Below are 17,819 nucleotides of genomic sequence, written 5' to 3'. Positions count from 1 at the left end.
CAGGCTGATAAAGTAAATGAATAAAGCCAGAGGGCTGGTGTGAGTGGCAATGTCTTAGCACAAGTCCTTTCTAAAGGGAGTAGCAGTCACTTAGTGAAGACAATGGTTACACTATGGAACTGTGACTCACTGTTATGAGGTTGCCTCATTTTTCAAGAGAAGCCAGAAATATCATTTTTAATGTGAAAGCCTCCATCTCGATTTTTAAGTGTTAGCAACCAATTCAGCTTTCTAAGCAATGAGTGTGTGGGCCAAACAGAGCACGTCTGTGGGCTAGATCTGGCACAGGCTGGCTATTTGCAGCCTCTGACACAGACCTATGCTGACACTTTCTGCCAAACCCCTCTTCCCAAAGTCTGTCCAGTACTGGAAGAAATGAAGTATGTTACCTGCAATATCTTTTTTCCCCCCTTTCAGGGTGACAAAATGGGTAACTTATTTCTATATCCAGGAAGAACAAAACTCTTATCATGGCAAGATGAAAGTACATTTGCTTTACCTTGGTAATCACAACCTGCTGCTGGGATCGGTAAAATCGGAGGATCCTTTCAAAGATGTAAAGAATACCTGGTGCGAGGATCCACTTCCAAGACTGCACAGAAACAGAGTCAAGAATGAGGTCACACATTAATCTTTTGTTTAGGATTTATTAGTGCAGTGATTCATTCCTTCATTCAGTAAATATTTATTGAGTTCTCTGCTGTGTCTCATTATTAAGCCATTAATTTCACCAAATCTTGAAGGCAGAAATGGAAAGAAATAAACTATAATGGTTTTGTTTGCTAATCTCCTCATAAAGCCAACCATTTCCTGAATTTTTACAGGTCTCACCAGGAAACAAAAGAAAAGCACAGAAATAAAGTACATGGGGGAAAATGATATAATATGTACTATACATATAATTTTATTTTAAGAATCTAAGACCGTTTTCCATGACACTTTATCCAACCTGAAAAAAACAACAGATGTGGAATAGAAGCAGATGATTAGAAAGAAAACAAACTAACACAAAGGTGAAAGTAAGTGGCTAACACTATTTGTAACAATATATAAAACTTGGTACTTATCCATCACCTCTTTGCTCAGATGCTCAAAACACCTAACAGGATCATATACTTTTTACCTTGTCTACATTTTTTTAAAAGCAGCCTTTCTATCCCTGAAATCTTCTTAAAGGTAGCAAATTGCTTCCATATGCACAGGAGCTACTGAAAATGTATTTTCTGGCAATGTCAGTCCTGTCTCTCTTTGCACAATTGTTCGATTATGATATATCAGAGTTGTGTGAAATGAGCTTTCTCATGCTGGTTCAGGTTAATAACTTCCTTGAGTATCTCTAGGGAGAAAAGAGGCAGAGATGGGGCTATTGAACCTGAAAGTGGGGATTATACAATTTGTCACTATTTCCTATTTGGGACAAATCCCCAGCTGAATTCTAAAGACATGAAAAAAAAATTTCAGAAATGATTAATAACCATGTGGGGAAATTTTTGGGCTTCAAAAGTAATCAGAAAAATGAATATTAAAACTAAATAGCATTTTGTCCTCTCAAATTGAAAACTAGCTTTAAACTATAATGCCCGCCAATAACTGAGATGCAGGGAACAGCATATTCACATGTCCAGCTGGTGGAAGTACAGATTAGTAGAATCTTCCCAGGGAACAATTTGGCAACACAACTCAACAACCTGGAAAGCATTCCTTTTCTTTTACTCAGAAATTTCACTTCTAGGAAATGGAGCATAAAGAAATTAGGTATGCAGACTGACCAGGCGGTGGCGCAGTGGATAGAGCATCTGACTGGGACATGGAGGACCCAGGTTCAACACTCTGAGGTTGCTGGCTTGAGCATGGGTTCACCAGCTTGAGCGAGGGAGGGGTTCCTGGCTTGACCATGGGATCATAGATATGACCCCCTCATTGCTGGCTTGATCCCAGAGGTCACTGGCTTGAAGCCTAAGGTCAGTGGCTTGAGCCCAAGGTTGCTGACTTGAGCAAGGGGTCACATCGCTCTGCTGTAGCCCCCCAGTCAAGGCACATATGAGAAAGGAATCACTGAACAACTAAGGAGCTACAACAAAGAACTGATGCTTCTCATCTCTCTCTGTTCCTGTCTGCCTGTCCCTATCTGTCCCTCTCTCTGACTCTCTGTCTCTGTCAAAAAAAAAAAAAATAGAAAGAAAGAAGGTATGTACAAAATATACAAGTATAGTAATGGCCACATCATTTACTAAGAAAAAAGTGACAAGAATAGTATAAGATACAGATATTTTTTTTGTCAATACCAAACTGTCTTTTCAATTTTAATTTATTTTTCTTTGTGATATGATTGATATATAACATTATATCAGTTTTGATAGTAAAACATAATGATTATACATTTGTATATATTGCAAAAACGATCACCATAATAAGTCTAGTTAATGTCTGTCACCTTACATAGTTAAATATTTCTCTTACGCTGAGGACTGTTAAGATCTGCTCCCTTACTTAGCAACTCAGAAACTTGTAATACAGTATTATTAACTGTAGTCACCATGCCACACATTACATTCTCTAGTTGCTTACTTGGCAGTTTACCTCATCTCTACGAATTCTAGTCCTTTTGCCTTAAAATGGAGACAAAAGAAGTACTTATCTCATAAATTATTGCTATGTACAAATGAGATCATTCTTATTATGCAGCAAACCTGGTCCATGATAAACACTAATAATAATGTGGGCTAATATTATTACCTTTAGACCCTGGCCGGTTGGCTCAGCGGTAGAGCATCAGCCTGATGTGCAGGAGTTCCGGGTTCAATTCCCGGCCAGGGCACACAGGAGAAGCGCCCATCTGCTTCTCCACCCCTCCCCCTCTCCTTCCTCTCTGTCTCTCTCTTCCCCTCCCACAGCCGAGGCTCCATTGGAGCAAAGATGGCCCGGGCGCTGAGGATGGCTCTGTGGCCTCTGCCTCAGGCGCTAGAATGGCTCTGGATGCAACAGAGTGATGCCCCAAAGATGGCCCGGGCGCTGAGGATGGCTCTGTGGCCTCTGCCTCAGGTGCTAGAATGGCTCTGGATGCAACAGAGCGATGCCCCGGGGGGCAGAGCATCGCCCCCTGGTGGGCGTGCCGGGTGGATCCCGGTCGGGCGCATGTGGGAATCTGTCTGACTGCCTCCTCATTTCCAGCTTTGGAAAAATGAAAAAAAACATAAAAAAAAAAAAAAGATTATTACCTTTAGAGATGGTTTCATAGCATGCACTACCATTGGTTCTTCCTCTTCAGGGTCCTCTGCTAATGGTAATTCCCTAGCCTCTTGCCAGAGAGATTGGAGTTTTTTGATGGTAGGAATTTTGTGGATATATTAGCTGAACTAATAATGGTAGATTACTTTGTAATCTACCATTACAACAATAAGCACAACAGCTTCTAACAGGAATTTATCCTCATTCATAGGGTTTTTACCTCAGCAGGGTTCCCTTCAAATTGAGGATGCTTGCAGTGGAAGTCATGATCATCCCACTTCTGAAAACTCTCTGCACACCTGTGAGGATGATTCTCCTTCATGCTCTCTTCTGTTTGACCCCGGACAATTCCACTGAAATAGACAAAGAAGGACAGCTTAAAGCAAAGAATTATGCAAGGTCAGGGACTGGGGCATGAGAAAAAAATTAGAGGACCTTACCCAATGCCATGAATCCCTAATCCGATGAAGTAAATGATAAAAAGATGGTGTGTATACCAGAAGACCTCAAAATAACTTCTCCGAATAAACTCCATAGCTGAAGTCACCATGAGAACAAGTACTATTGTGATGACCACTCCAGTGAAACCAGGAATGCTGGTGAATGTCACATATATCACTGTCTATGAAAGGAGAAATGTCAATCTGACACAGTATCCACCAAGGATACCATGCCTTTTCTGTTTGTGACCAGAGCCCAGATGCTTTGCCATTAAGTCAACTCACCATGTTTGAAGACTGGATGGGATTTAACCAAGAATCCCCCTCTTTCTCTTGAAGAGATAGGCTGGAGAGAACAGAAGCAAGGGATCCATCTGTGGCCTGTTGGCTTCTGCTATAGCGTTCAAAGTTAAACAGGTGTGCAATGATGTGAATAGCTAGATGGAAAGATGAAAAGGATTGTGAGAGGTGTCTCAGGAGCATTATGGACCTTGGTTGGTTGGCTGAGTGGTAGAGTGTCGGCCTGGCATGTGGATGTCCTGGGTTCAATTCCCAGCCAGGGCACAGAGGAGAAGCGACCACCTGCTTCTCCACCCCTCTCTCCTCCCTTCTCTCTCTCTATCTCTGTCTTCCCCTCCCACAGCTATGGTTCAGTTGGAACAAGTTGGCCCAGGGCACTGAGGATACCACCATGGCCTCACCTCAGGCACTAAAATAGCTGGGTTGCCGAGCAATGGAGCAATGGCCTCAGATGGGCAGAGCGTCATCTGTTAGGGGGCTAGCTTGGTGAATCCCTGTTGGGCACATGGAGGAGTCTGTCTTTCTGTCTCCCCACTTATCACTTAAGAAAAACAAGGGGCATTATGTCAGGCATGCCCCACTAGAAAAGAAGAATCTTATATATATAGATTCTAGCAGAGTTCCAAGTCCACAGAAGGTGTCCAATAAACCTTGATCATAGAGAGACCCAAGATCTTTTTCATACTCTGTTCCCCCCCAAATAGAATATAAGTTCTATGAAAATAGGTCTACAACAGTGCATAACAAATAATGCCAGGTGTAAAATAAGCACTTTTTGAATATCTTATATGCATGGATGAATGAAACTAGACTCAGAATGCCCGGAAGCCTACAGTTTTTTTTTTTTGTTTGTTTGTTTGTTTGTTTTTGTATTTTTCTGAAGCTGGAAACGGGGAGAGACAATCAGACAGACTCCCGCATGCGCCCGACCAGGATCCACCCGGCACGCCCACCAGGGGCGACGCTCTGCCCACCAGGGGGCGATGCTCTGCCCCTCTGGGGCATCGCTCTGCCGCGACCAGAGCCACTCTAGCGCCAGGGGCAGAGGCCAAGGAGCCATCCCCAGCGCCCGGGCCAACTTTGCTCCAATGGAGCCTTGGCTGCGGGAGGGGAAGAGAGAGACAGAGAGGAAGGAGGGGGGGGTGGAGAAGCAAATGGGCGCTTCTCCTATGTGCCCTGGCCGGGAATCGAACCCAGGTCTTTCGCATGCCAGGCCAATGCTCTACCGCCTGGGCCCGGAAGCCTACAGTTTTATGGTGTGCCTTAGTTACCTGTGTGTAGGCAGATCATATATGCCACCAGCTTATGGAAAGTGAGGTTATGATCCAGTTGCTTTCTCAAGGTGCGCCTACAAAGCTACAAATATAAAGTGATCAAGGTCAGATGTCTCCCCGGCAGCCTTTTGAAATTCACCAGCCCATAACCAACATATCTTACACAGAGCATGCCAATACCCACCCACCCTTGCCCACCCTCTTGGCTACCACAGGAGTCCTTCTGGCTTTCATTTCTCGGGCCTCCAGGTTGAGCTACTGACTGAAGAGTCCAGGGGCTCTTGTCTATATTTTTTTACGTCTTAATTTACAAACCATAAGTGATTCATACTTCAGAGTGGTGTGAAAAGTAAGAGAAAGTTATATTTTGCACCACAGTCATTTCTCATTCTTTTTCTCATTTTTTCCTAAAAACCCCGTGATATGTCTGCTTTTTTCTGATAGGTTTAATTTAACTGAAGGTACTTTATAAACTCACATTCAGATAAATGTCCTAAAAGTAATACACGATGTACTGCTATTCAGAAAAAAAAAATCATTGTTCTTTGAAACTTTACCCTAATTCACTTCTCTTTTTCATTTGAGGTGTTCTAAATCACCTTCCTTAAAGTGAAAGTTGACCTACAAGTGGTTGGGACTTACTGAGCAGGCGCCCCTCAGGAAGGACAGCAGATTTCGACACATGGGAAGCAGGATCAGCATGCTGTTAAAATTCAGGCAGCGAGCAGAAGCTCGAGCCCAAGCCAGCGCCGACTAGAGCAGAGGAGAAAAGATAATATCAGCTGCTTCACCGGACCATTTAGCAGGAGAGCACGAGCCCAGTCCTCTTGTCTGAAACCTGGAAGTGGCCATGCTGCAGCTCCCTCCCTTTTTTCTCAATAGCTGGAATAATCAGGCCCAGTTCTCTATTTGCAAATGACTAACAATTTGCTAAACTTAGTATTGAATCAAGAAATTCTCGTAACAGTGATTTGGAAGTGTGTGACTATACATTTATCCATATGAAGGATAACAAAATTTAATGATTCCATGCTAACAAACACATTCTATGGGTGTATTACTTTGCAATTAGTATTTTTGTTTAATGCACTCAGTTATGATTTTATTGCTTGTCCCTTGTAAAACAATCTTGAGGATCACACATTTTTATTTGCATTTTAAATAAAGCTTATATATTTAGAAGTATAATTATAGATGGTGACTGTTTTTACTCTTTTCTGTATTTCTAATGTAGTGATTATAAGCATGTAATAATCATGTACAAAAACAATTGAAATGTAATCTCTCATATTTAAGGTATCTTTAATAATTGAGTAAAGCCTAAAGCAAAACTAATGAATATCTCAAAGCAAAAGTATTCAACTCAGGTAGAGATTTGAGAAGGGAGAAGTTCTGAGAATATAACTTCAAACTGATTTTGGGGGGTCGCCAGGCAACAGACCCAACAGATCAATCTAATCCAGCAGTACAAACTGCTAGAAAAGGAGACAAGAAATCAGTGCTTCAAAAAAGTATTTAGTCCAGAAATAGGCTTGATTAGATATACACTGAAAAAAAAATATGCTCTAGTCCATGGTAGCTAAATCCAACTTCTCTCTCTGGTCTCCGAGTTGGCTCCATGTACTCAGAGTTGGCCCCGAGTGCAGGCTGTGAAGTGTGACCATCCCACAGCTGCCAGGCAATTACTGCTGCGCCTCAGCTGCCTGGCTGGCCCTTACATACGTGCCTGTATGTGCTAAAGGGAAAAATATGGGTCAAACTTAACAATTTCTCAGCCTTTTTTTTTTCTAGTAATCTTTTTGGCAGAAAAACTGTTTCTCCATACAACCTGAACCCGGAGAAACATAACAGTGGGTTTAATGAGCCAGATAAGACCTGCCTTGCATCCGTAATGTCTTACAATGTCAGGCAGTGCCGTGAACAAGAGCGGCCTTACTGTTTTCCATTTCGGGCTCTTGCATGTGACCAGTGTTTCTCCCTCTGTTGAGTCACACTCCGACTCTTTTTGGTAGAGACAGTCTGTTCAATTTCTGAGTAAATTTTCTCTGCTCATCTTGAAGATGCTGTGTTTCCACATTGGTTCCCTTGGCTTGCTAATTTAAGTTACACAGGTTTCTTAAGTCTAAAATTGGCCAGTGAATTGTGAATTGTAGGACTAGAATTTCATAGCTCCATATTCTGTGGAGGCCATTTGTATAAAAAGAATTCTTTTTAGAACAAATCTTTTTTTTCCCATTGCAGCACACTGAAATATCCCAAATTATATTCACTTTTCAACATCAACACTGATAATCTAATTCAACTGCTGCTGTTATTAATGCCGCGTTGACTACAGACTTAAACCGCTTCCTCTGTTACTCATTTGCTCTGCTTCATCCTGATTAAATAATTCTCTGCATTTTCCTAGAGAGAGCACAAATTTAAGAAATACTGTGTGGAATAAATAAATATATTATGGCACATCAATGCTATGGAGTGATATGTTTTCAAAAGGATTAGAGCTCTATGCAGTGGTGTAGGGGTAGTCAGTGTTTTAACAATCAGCTTTCAGGGGAAGACAGTGGTCTTTATTTCCAGCCTTTGCCAATTTACATGCTGTAAATACTTTCACCATGGCAGACTTCAAGATACCAACTTGGTGTCATTGAAAGCCACTGAGCCTGACCAGGTGGCCGCACAGTGGATATAGCGTCAGACTGGGATGTAGAGGACCCAGGTTCGAAACCCCGAGGTCACCGGCTTGAGCGGGGGCTCATCTGGTTTGAGCACAGCTCGCCAGCTTGAGCATGGGGTTGCTGGCTTGAGCATGGGTTTGCTGGCTTGAGCAAGGGGTCATTCCGTCTGCTGTAGCCCCCTGGTCAAGGCACGTATGAGAAAGCAATCACTGAACAACTAAAGTACCACAACAAAGAACTGATTCTTCTCATCTCTCTCCCTTTCCTGTCTGTCCCTATCTGTCCCTCTCTCTGTCTCTGTCACACACAAAAAAGAAAGCCACTGAATGCAAGCTTGATAAGAGATGCACAGAACTGGTTACTGCAAACTGATAAGAGCTGGTTCCCACACATCACTGGTCACATACACACATGGAAAGATAAACAAAATATACTAAGTGTGGGAAGAAATTTCCAGCCAATATCTACAACATGATACTGTCTTTGGTTAAAATTTTTAAAAACTTATGTGTCCTACTGAATTTGAGAATATTATGCTAAGCAAAATGAGTCAGTCAGAAAATGCTAAGAATGATATGATTTCAGTCATATGTGGGCCATGAAACTGAGACTCACAGACATAGATGAAAATGGAGTGGTTACCAGAGGGAGAGGGGTGAGGAAAATGGAGTTAACAGGGCCAAATGTATGGTGACAGAAAGTGGTTTAACTCCAAATGATAGATACACAATGCAACAAATATTTCATGTGTCATGGAGACGGTCACCTGAAACCTATGTGTTCCTATGGACCAATGCCACCTCATTAAATTTAATTTCTAAATAAAAATAATAAGTAAAATAAACTATCAAAAAACCTTATAGACCAGTATACCAAAAAGAGCAAATTTTACCATATACAGGAAAAAAGTGAATAAGAATAATATCTACCTCAAAAACAAAACAAAACCCATATGTCTGATGCATTCATGAACATATGTCAGTATATCTATATATACACACAACAAACTATTAATAATGGTTATCTTTGGGGCATGGGATGGGAAGGTAATATTCATATTTTACTTATACATTTCTATATCATTTGATCTCATCAAATGCAGCATTAGTTATAATTAATTTTTTAATAGGACCTTTAAAAATGAAATGCCCACAGGATATCGGCATGATTCATTTTTCTACTGCTGACTTTTTGATCATAAAACAACTCAGCTCTTAACAAGTAGCTACGTTTATTGCACCATTCCCTTAATTAAAAAAGCTATTTTTAAAACACATTATCACTTCCTTTGTATTTGTAGTTTTCAAAGAAGGATCAAGAACCGACATTTAACACAGAAAACAGCAAGGTGAAATAAGCTACAAACAGAACATTTAAATTAGTTGTGATCTCAACATGGATTCTTTGATTATGGAGAGAAAAGGAGGATTTTTAAAAAGGACAAGCTGTCTTTAAATGTGTACATGTGTGGATCTTTGTGGAAAGCTAATAGAATAAGGCACCGTCAAGATAACAGTGATTTTTTTTTTTGTATTTTTCTGAAGTTGGAAATGGGAAGGCAGACAGACTCCCACATGCACCCGACCCGGATCCACCCGGCATGCCCACCAGGGGGCGATGCTCTGCCCATCTGGAGCGTTGATCTGTTGCAACCAGAGCCATTCTAGTGCCTGGGGCAGAGGCCACAGAGCCATCCTCAGCGCCCGGGCCAACTTTGCTCCAATGGAGCCTTGGCTGCGGGAGGGGAAGAGAGAGACAGAGAGGAAGGAGGGGGGAGGGGGGGAGAAGCAGATGGGTGCTTCTCCTGTGTGCCCTGGCAAGGAATCGAACCCGGGACTCCTGCACGCCAGGCTGACGCTCTACCACTGTGCCAACCGGCCAGGGCCTAACATAACAGTGATTTAACCAAAGCCCTCACCTGTTGTTACTGAATAACTGACCAGAGTTAGCAGTCACATTTGCTTCTCTAGTCAGAATTTAGGAGCCTGTCAGAGAACCCTTCCCATCTTCATGCTTCCCCCTAAACTCCCACACCAATGTGCTCTATCCACCCCCAACCTTCCTCTTCTATTACTTTTATTATTATTATTAAATTTACTGGGGTAGCATTATATGAATTTGAGGTGTACAACTTTATAACATGACATCTGTATACTCTGTTGTGTGCTCAGCACCCAAAATGACCATGGATCAACTCCCCCTCCCCTCTTCATCCTCCTCCGCTCCCCTTCCCCTCTGGTAACCATGATCCTGTTGTCTGTATCCATGAGGGGTTTTGTTTGTTTCTTTGTTGTTTTGTATCCCAGATATGAGTGAAATCATGCAGTTCTTGTCCTTTTCTGACTGACTTATTTCACTTAGCATAATACTCTCCAAGTCCATCCACGTTGTCACAAATGGCAATACTTGAACTTCTTATGGCTCAGCGGTATTCTATGCATAGATGTACCACATGTTCTATTCTTAATGCGCCATTTTCCCAGCCTTCTCCGTCCTGTTACACAGACCCGGCCTTCCCTTTCTGCAGACCTTGAGTTCTGCAGCACGACCCAACCCACATACCTTCCTAAGTACCCTTATTTAATAGAAGCTATTCTTCTGTGAGATCATCCACAGTGGTGGTTTTGTTTATTTTTTTTAATTTTTTAATTTTTTTGTATTTTTCTGAAGTGGGAAGCCAGGAAGCAGAGAGACAGACTCCTGCATGTGCCCGACCAGGATCCACCTGGCATGCCCACCAGGGGGCGATGCTCTGCCCATCTGGAGCGTTGCTCCATTGCAGCTGGAGCCATTCTAGTGCCTGAAGCAGAGGCCATGGAGCCATCCTCAGCACCTGGACCAACTCTGCTCCAATGGAGCCTTGGCTGCTGGAGGGGAAGAGAGAGACAGAGAGAAAGTAGAGGGGGAAGGATGGAGAAGCAGATGGGTACTTCTCCTGTGTGCCCTGACCAGGAATCGAACCTGGGACTTCTACATGTAAGGCTGATGCTCTACCACTGAGCCAACCGGCCAGGACCTGTTTATTTTTAACCAAACTCTTAAACTCATATGCAGGAATCTAAGACAGTTAAGGGCTGCTTTGGTTGAAGCAGGGGCAGTGGCAGAAGCACTGCTCAGTTAACCTTCCCCTTCTACCCTGTAGGAGCATCTGGGTTTCCATGAAAACCAGTTTGAAAAGCACTGCTTAATAGTTTACTTTATTGTGTGTTTGCACTAATGGGTCTGGGGAGTGTGTCCTACATAGAGCTGTCAGATTTCGTGAACAAAAATACAGGGTGCATGGCTAAATTTGAACATTAGATTTTTAAAAAGAATACAGATATCACCCTAGTGTTTGAGAGTTTGTGTTCTGCCACTTAGCTTTAACAAAAATCCTACATTGGTACCTTTTCCACTAACAATAGCAACAACAAAAATTAAAAGCAAAAATAGCATTCAGTGTTTGTTTAAGCCAGCTGTTACGAGGTAGTGTGCACGCTGAGCAGCAAGTGGACCGCCAAGGCCCTTCAGAAACTACCTCAGCATCTCAGCACCAAGCTGCCCGAGCTCAAACTGTCTATGAGCATCTGGGCTTCATCTTGATTCATTATGTACATCTGTTAGCAAGGTGTGTCCTAAAGTAAAGTATCAGAGCTAATAAGAGTGTTATGCTTAGTATAAAACCAGATGTAATTTAAGCCTATTTGGTATGATTTGAGAGGTTATTTTAGGGGTCAAGGAATGTTCAAAATGTTCTCCACATAAATTAATGGTAATTGCTTTTTTACTTTATGCCATTTTGGCTTACAAAAGGTTTCATAGGAATGCTCTGCCACTTTCAGATCACCAAGGAAACCTATAATTTTTTTTTTCTTTTGGAACAGCAGGACCTAGAATAAAGTCATTTTGTTATAATGCTGATGAGATGCAATCAGAACTTAACTCTTGTTTATATTAGCCCAGAGTAAAATTGGTTTTGTTACATGTCATTTTGCTTGAAGCTGTAAAACCTATTGATGATGATGTTAAGCAAGGACTTTCTGTATACCTATGTAATATTTGGAAACTACTTATACCAAAAGAAATGATTCGTTATTTTTCTGGAATTCAAATTTAACTGGGCATCCTGTAATTTTTCTGGCAACTCTAGCCCTAGAGGCCATCAGGGCATTAGGTCTCAGAAGAGCTGGATCAGAAACAAGAAAAATGCCTAGGGCCTGACCAGGTGGTGCTGCAGTGGATAGAGCATTGGACTGGCACACGGAGGACCCAGGTTTGAAACACCGAGGTCGCTGGCTTGAGAATGGGCTCATCTGGTTTGAGCGAGGCTCACCAGCTTGAGCCCAAGGCGGGTAGCTTCAGCCCAAGGTCACTGGCTTGAGCAAGGGGTCACTTGATCTGCTGTAGCCCCCCACCCCCGGTAAAGGCACATGTGAGAAAGCAACCAGTGAACAACTAAGGTGCCGCAACAACGAGTTGATGCTTCTCATCTCTCTCCCTTCCTGTCAGTATGTCCCTATCTGTCCCTCTCTCTGTCTCTCTCTCTGTCTCTGTCACACAGAAAAAATGTCTAGGATCCTCACATTACAACTGTGATACTCACCCCCAGGATTTCTCTTGTGTAGTAGTACTTGTCGCCCTTCTCATATGACAGGAAGGCATGTACAAACAAGAAAACATTCATCCCCAACCAAACAACCTAGAGGAAGATAAAAAACAAAAGCAAAGAATAAAGTAAAATTTGGGTATGGGCAGCAGGAACTAAGGCATAGAAAATAGTGTCACCCTTTGGCTATTTTGTGCTTATCTGTTTTCATTTTAAATCAGTACAATCCTGCTCATTTCTAACTCACTTCAGAGTAAGTTAGAACTTCAAAATGTGCACTAGACACTAATGAGCAGGGTCAGCAATCCAAGATCCATGGAGCAAATCTGGTTTACCACTTCTTTTGTACAGCCTTCAAGCTAAGAATGGTTTTTACATTTTTTGTTTTCTCATTTTTAAATGCTTGGAAAAAAATCAAGAGAAGAATGAAAACTTTTACATGAAAATTATATAAAATTAAAATTTCAGTGTCTATAATAAAGTGGTATTGGAATTTAGCCATTCCTACTTATCTCTGCATTGTCTGTGGCTGCTTTCATGATGCAGTGAGCAAGTTGAGTAGTTACGGCAAAGACTAAAATGTATACTACCCACCTCTTTACTGAAAACATTTGCCAACTCCTGGACTAGAGCATTTAAACTATTGCCTAAAAGATAGCCATCAGTGAAGAATGGATTTCTTAAGAAATGAAAAATAAATTTAACAAGCAATAACAATATTCATCTGAAAAAGACTAAACATTTCCAGATGGACTCTTTAATTACACTCTGACACACATTTCCCTGTTTTCAGATTGTAAGTCTCTTTTCAAATTAAGTTATCATTGCACTGGACTCATTGAGCTCTTAACATCACTTTTGTCTATTCTAAGCTCTGTCTCTGCACTGGCAAAGGAGGAAATTTGGAACCCACTCCTCACTGCCTTGGAAACCAACCAATTGGGCTCTAGCCGAAACTTGGAGGTGCTAGTTTGTAAATGAGCAGGACTCTGGGACACTGGGATGCCTATAATAAATATCTCTGGACCCAGGATGGATCAGAACCATCTCAGCCCCAGGTAAACGGCCATTAGCCAACGACATGCTCATTTACATTCACTAGATCTGGACAACTCACACACCTCTAGCAGCATGACATAGTGTTTTAAAGTGTGATATTGGAGTAAAATTCCCCGGGCTGAAATGCTAGCTCTACCACTTCCTAGCTCTGTAATCTTAGACAGACATGTTATTTAACTTCTCTGAATCTAAGTTTTCTTCGCCTATTAAATGAGAATAATAACAACATTTACCTCACAGCACTGCTGTGAGTCTTACATGAAATAACGCATGTGAAGTAATTAATGCAATGTTTGGTGCAGAGTAAGAGCTCAATAAATAATGCTGGTTACAGAGTTGCATTGTTATCAGACTGACTTTACCAATGAATTTCTTCTTGCATCCTTTGCTTAGAGACCCTTTCCAGAGATAAGTGTCTTCCAGAGAGTCTTTGACCCTAATGGAAAAAGAGATGAAAGCCACAGATAGATTCAGAAGATAGAGGAGAGAAACTTATTTAGAGGGAGCAGAAATATTGCAGGATCCAAAAGAGACACAGACACAAGAATCTCTGAGTCAGCCCATAAACAATTGTAGGTAAGGTGAGTGATGAAACACAGTGACATCTGAGAGTAAGGAATTCCATTTTCCACTTTGACATTTAAAAAAAAATAGTGCATAGGAGTATATGTCAGAGACAGCAAGATCTCTGAGCCTGCCAGCAGGATCTCTGAGCCTGCCAGCAGGATTGGTGAGGGATGGAAATTCAAAACTAGACAGTTAAATGTGACTCATCACCATGGGCAATGAAATCTCCAAGCAAAAAATAGGAAAGGGAGACAAAGCACAGAGGGTTTTAAAGCTAGAAATACCCTTATATATGAATCTAATCCAGTCACTTAATTAACCCCCCCAAAAAAACATACACAGGTAACCCGAAGTCTAAAGAGGAAAAACAATTTGATCAAGGTCACTCAGTTAATAGCAGAACTGAAATTCATTCCCAAGTACGCTATTTCCTAAACTACTTCAAAAGAAATTAAACATAGGTCATTGGAACACTGAAAATATAAGTTATAACCTGCCAAAATAAACGTTTGGCCTGTCATTAAATGCAGAACAACCCTCCAGGGGAACATGATTGTTCTCCACACCTTCTTCCCTGGAGCACATGGCAGTCCTATGGGACCCAAAGGAAAAACAGGAGAAAAGAGAGAACCCTAGAAGGGACAATGACAGAAAGATAAAGAAAAGTGAGAAAGGGCACAGGGAGTCCCAGGCTCAGGGGTGGCTCAGAAATGAAAGAATGAGTGTGTACACCTGCGCATGCACACACAGGAGTTCTGGTGTGAACACTGGGGAGCTGGGATTGAGTGATGGTTCTGCAATTAACTCACTATGTGAAATCCAGGTCTTATTTTCTCTTGTAAAATCAAGGTCTTGACATGTATCTGCGCTATGCACCCACATGTGGCTACTAAGCACTTGAAATGTGGCTAGTTCTGTTTGAGATGTGCTGTAAGTATAAAATACACAACAGATTTCAAAGACAGTAAAAATACAAGAATATAAATCATCATGCTAATACTTTCAGTATTGATTACATGCTGACAGGATGATATTTTGATATATTGGATTAAACAACTATATTGCTTGAAATTAATTTGACCTATTTGTTTTTACTTTTTTCTCTTTTTATCAAATTAATCTGGTCTAAAGTATCATTTAGGCCTATAACTTCTTTATTTATTATTTTAAAACATTTTGTTTTTATTGATTTGGGGGGGTGGGGAGTGAGAAGCATCAAGTCATAGTTGATTGCTTCACATATGTGCCTTGCCCGGGCACACCTGAGGATACAACTAGTGACCTCAGTGTTCCAGGTCAACGCTCCATCCACTGCACCTCCACAGGCCAGACTGTCTTTCTACTTTTTTCAATATAAGTATTAGAAATTTTAAAAATCACATATATGGCTCACGTTATATTTCTAATGGACAATGCTGCACCAGATGATCTCTAAGATCACCTCTAACTCAAATATTTAATCATTTTATGAAATCTGATGTAAACAGTATAGGATGGAGAGAAAAGAATGCCCCAGGGCAGTAGTTAGAAGTGAGATGGAAGAGAAAAAAAGAAAACAGAAAATGAAAACATACTGAAATTTTAAATAGTTGTGGTTTGAGAGCATATTATTTGTCTCTTTACCAACCAGTTTCTAGAGTTGTATTTTTTCCTTCTCTAAAGTAGTGAAATATATTGTACACAGAAGAATGAATAAACCATATATCTGTAATCCTTGAGTTGGAATTTATATCTGATAACTGGCCTTGATGAGTTCCACAATGGCATGGGATCTTTCCCTTTCAAATAGCTTAACAAATATAAACAAATATGATGTCTCCTTACTCTGTTAAGAGTAATTAATAGACAATGAAATATCACTTACCAGAACCCAAACTGAAAGCCAGTGGTTAACCACCCAGTTTCCCATTCTCAAGAGGTGATTTGGAACTTCTCTAGGCAGCAGATTCAGCAACCTGGATTCTGAAAAGGTTCTTCAGATTTGGGACTTCTTTCCAGCTCAGGGGCTGAAAGCTGCACATCTACCCACAAAGCTTCCAGGAATAAATAAGTGCGTGCAGCCTTCCTCCTCTGGACGGAACTGTTATCAGCTTGGGTAGTAAGTAGGCCGGCCCTACCAATGAGAACCACAGGGGTTTTCCCTGGTGAGGTTTTATTTCATCAGGAAATAGCAGTCTTCTTGAATAAGAATATGCTCTCATCATCTTATCAACATGACCTAATATGAGGCATTACCTTCCTTGATAACGCACCTGTTAAGGTTTCTCGTAAGAAAGACAATAGGCAGGGCTAGAAACAGATCAGGAGAAGCAGGACAAGAAGTGAAGAAGTGAGCATGTTAAAGAAGTTGCTGTAAGGTGGGCTGTCAGATGAGCTGTCACACCTGCCAGGTACAATCCAGACCTCAAGCCTGGCTGGCTCAGAAACTTTAGTATATGGAGGATGATGAGTATTGGAGAAGATGATCTGGATCTGAGGAGAGCTGGCTGGCAGGAAGGACAAGTGAAAAGAATGGACAAAAAAAATAGGAGAATACGTGTATAAATTTAGAAAATAATTAAAGTACCTAAACCGAGGGAGGTGACTGCTTCCTAGCATGATTCATTAGCTAGAGCAGTGTTTAGTTCTGGACACTGATTTTTTTCCTACTACAACATGGTAAAATATACATAGAAAGATATATAAAAACATTGATGTAATTAAAAGATAGTTTTAAGGAACAAGTATCTATATACTCACTACCTAAATTTAAAAAAGATTAGAGCATTTTTTTCAATATCTTAAAGTCCTCTGTGGAAACTTCCCTGCTAGGCCTCTCCCCTCACCCATCAGATATAACCAGCTATCCTGAAATTGGGGATAATCATTGCCTTGGTTTTTTTTTTTTTTATAGTTTAACTAACTAAATGAATCCCTAAACAATATATTGTTTAATTTTTCCTGTTTTTGAACATTATGTACATATGGTACCATGGTTTGCTTCTTTCACTTAACATTGTGTTTTTGAGATTCACACATGTTGGCACGCCTAGTTTCAGTTCATTTGTACTACTACATAACATTCCATTGCATGACTAAACTATGGTTTATTTATTTATTCTACCGCTTTTGGATATGGTGATGAAACAATGTTGATGGAATGATGTAGATGATATGCTACAGTTTCTCTAAAGTATATACCCGAGTAGAATTCCTTGGTCCCGGGATTTGATTATGTTCAACCCCTCTATGTAATGCCAAACCCTTTCCCAAAGTACTCACATAAATGTATATCCCAATAAGCTATGAATGAGCATTCTATTTCTTCCACATGCTCGCCAACACTTAGTATTTTCCATACTTTTTTGTTTTTTATGATTCTAATGAGTGTAAAATACTATTGCATTGTGATTTTAATTTTTGTTTTCCTGATAAAGTTGAGCATCTTGTAGTTCAGTTATTGACCATTTGAGGTTTCTCTTTTGAGAAGTGCTTATTCTGGTTACTGACCTATAATTCTATCAGTTTATTTTATTATGGCTTATAGATTCTTAGAATTCTTTTTATAATCCAATATTAGTCCTTGATTGATTATGTTTTTGGCTTGTTTTGAAATTTTTAATTTTAATGTACTCTGATTTACCAATCTTTTTATGATTTATAGTTTTCTTCCTTTTTTTAGAAATCCTTCACTATCTAGAGATCATTAAGA

At 40.7% G+C, this 17,819-nt stretch overlaps 1 protein-coding gene and 1 non-coding gene across 2 annotated transcripts in view; both read right to left on the bottom strand.

Moving 5' to 3' along the window:
* The window catches only part of NOX1 (NADPH oxidase 1), a 28,271-nt gene extending 12,123 nt beyond the window's left edge, over positions 1-16,148 (bottom strand). Inside the window, exons 1-8 of the mRNA XM_066356429.1 lie at positions 15,993-16,148; positions 12,500-12,595; positions 5,885-5,995; positions 5,240-5,324; positions 3,954-4,105; positions 3,669-3,850; positions 3,449-3,581; positions 500-592 (exon numbers count right to left, since the gene is read on the bottom strand). Coding sequence (XP_066212526.1) covers positions 500-592; positions 3,449-3,581; positions 3,669-3,850; positions 3,954-4,105; positions 5,240-5,324; positions 5,885-5,995; positions 12,500-12,595; positions 15,993-16,037 — 897 coding nt within the window. The 5' untranslated portion in view covers positions 16,038-16,148. The remainder of the gene's footprint in view (positions 1-499; positions 593-3,448; positions 3,582-3,668; positions 3,851-3,953; positions 4,106-5,239; positions 5,325-5,884; positions 5,996-12,499; positions 12,596-15,992) is intronic.
* On the bottom strand, positions 10,858-10,933 carry TRNAV-UAC (transfer RNA valine (anticodon UAC)). The gene has a single exon. It is a non-coding gene; the product is annotated as a tRNA-Val (tRNA).
* Positions 16,149-17,819: the final 1,671 nt, after the last annotated feature.

Source organism: Saccopteryx leptura, chromosome X (assembly GCF_036850995.1).
Source record: "Saccopteryx leptura isolate mSacLep1 chromosome X, mSacLep1_pri_phased_curated, whole genome shotgun sequence".
NCBI lineage: Eukaryota > Metazoa > Chordata > Mammalia > Chiroptera > Emballonuridae > Saccopteryx > Saccopteryx leptura.
Note: the sequence above shows the minus strand (reverse complement) of the source record. Positions and strands in the feature narration are given on the sequence as shown.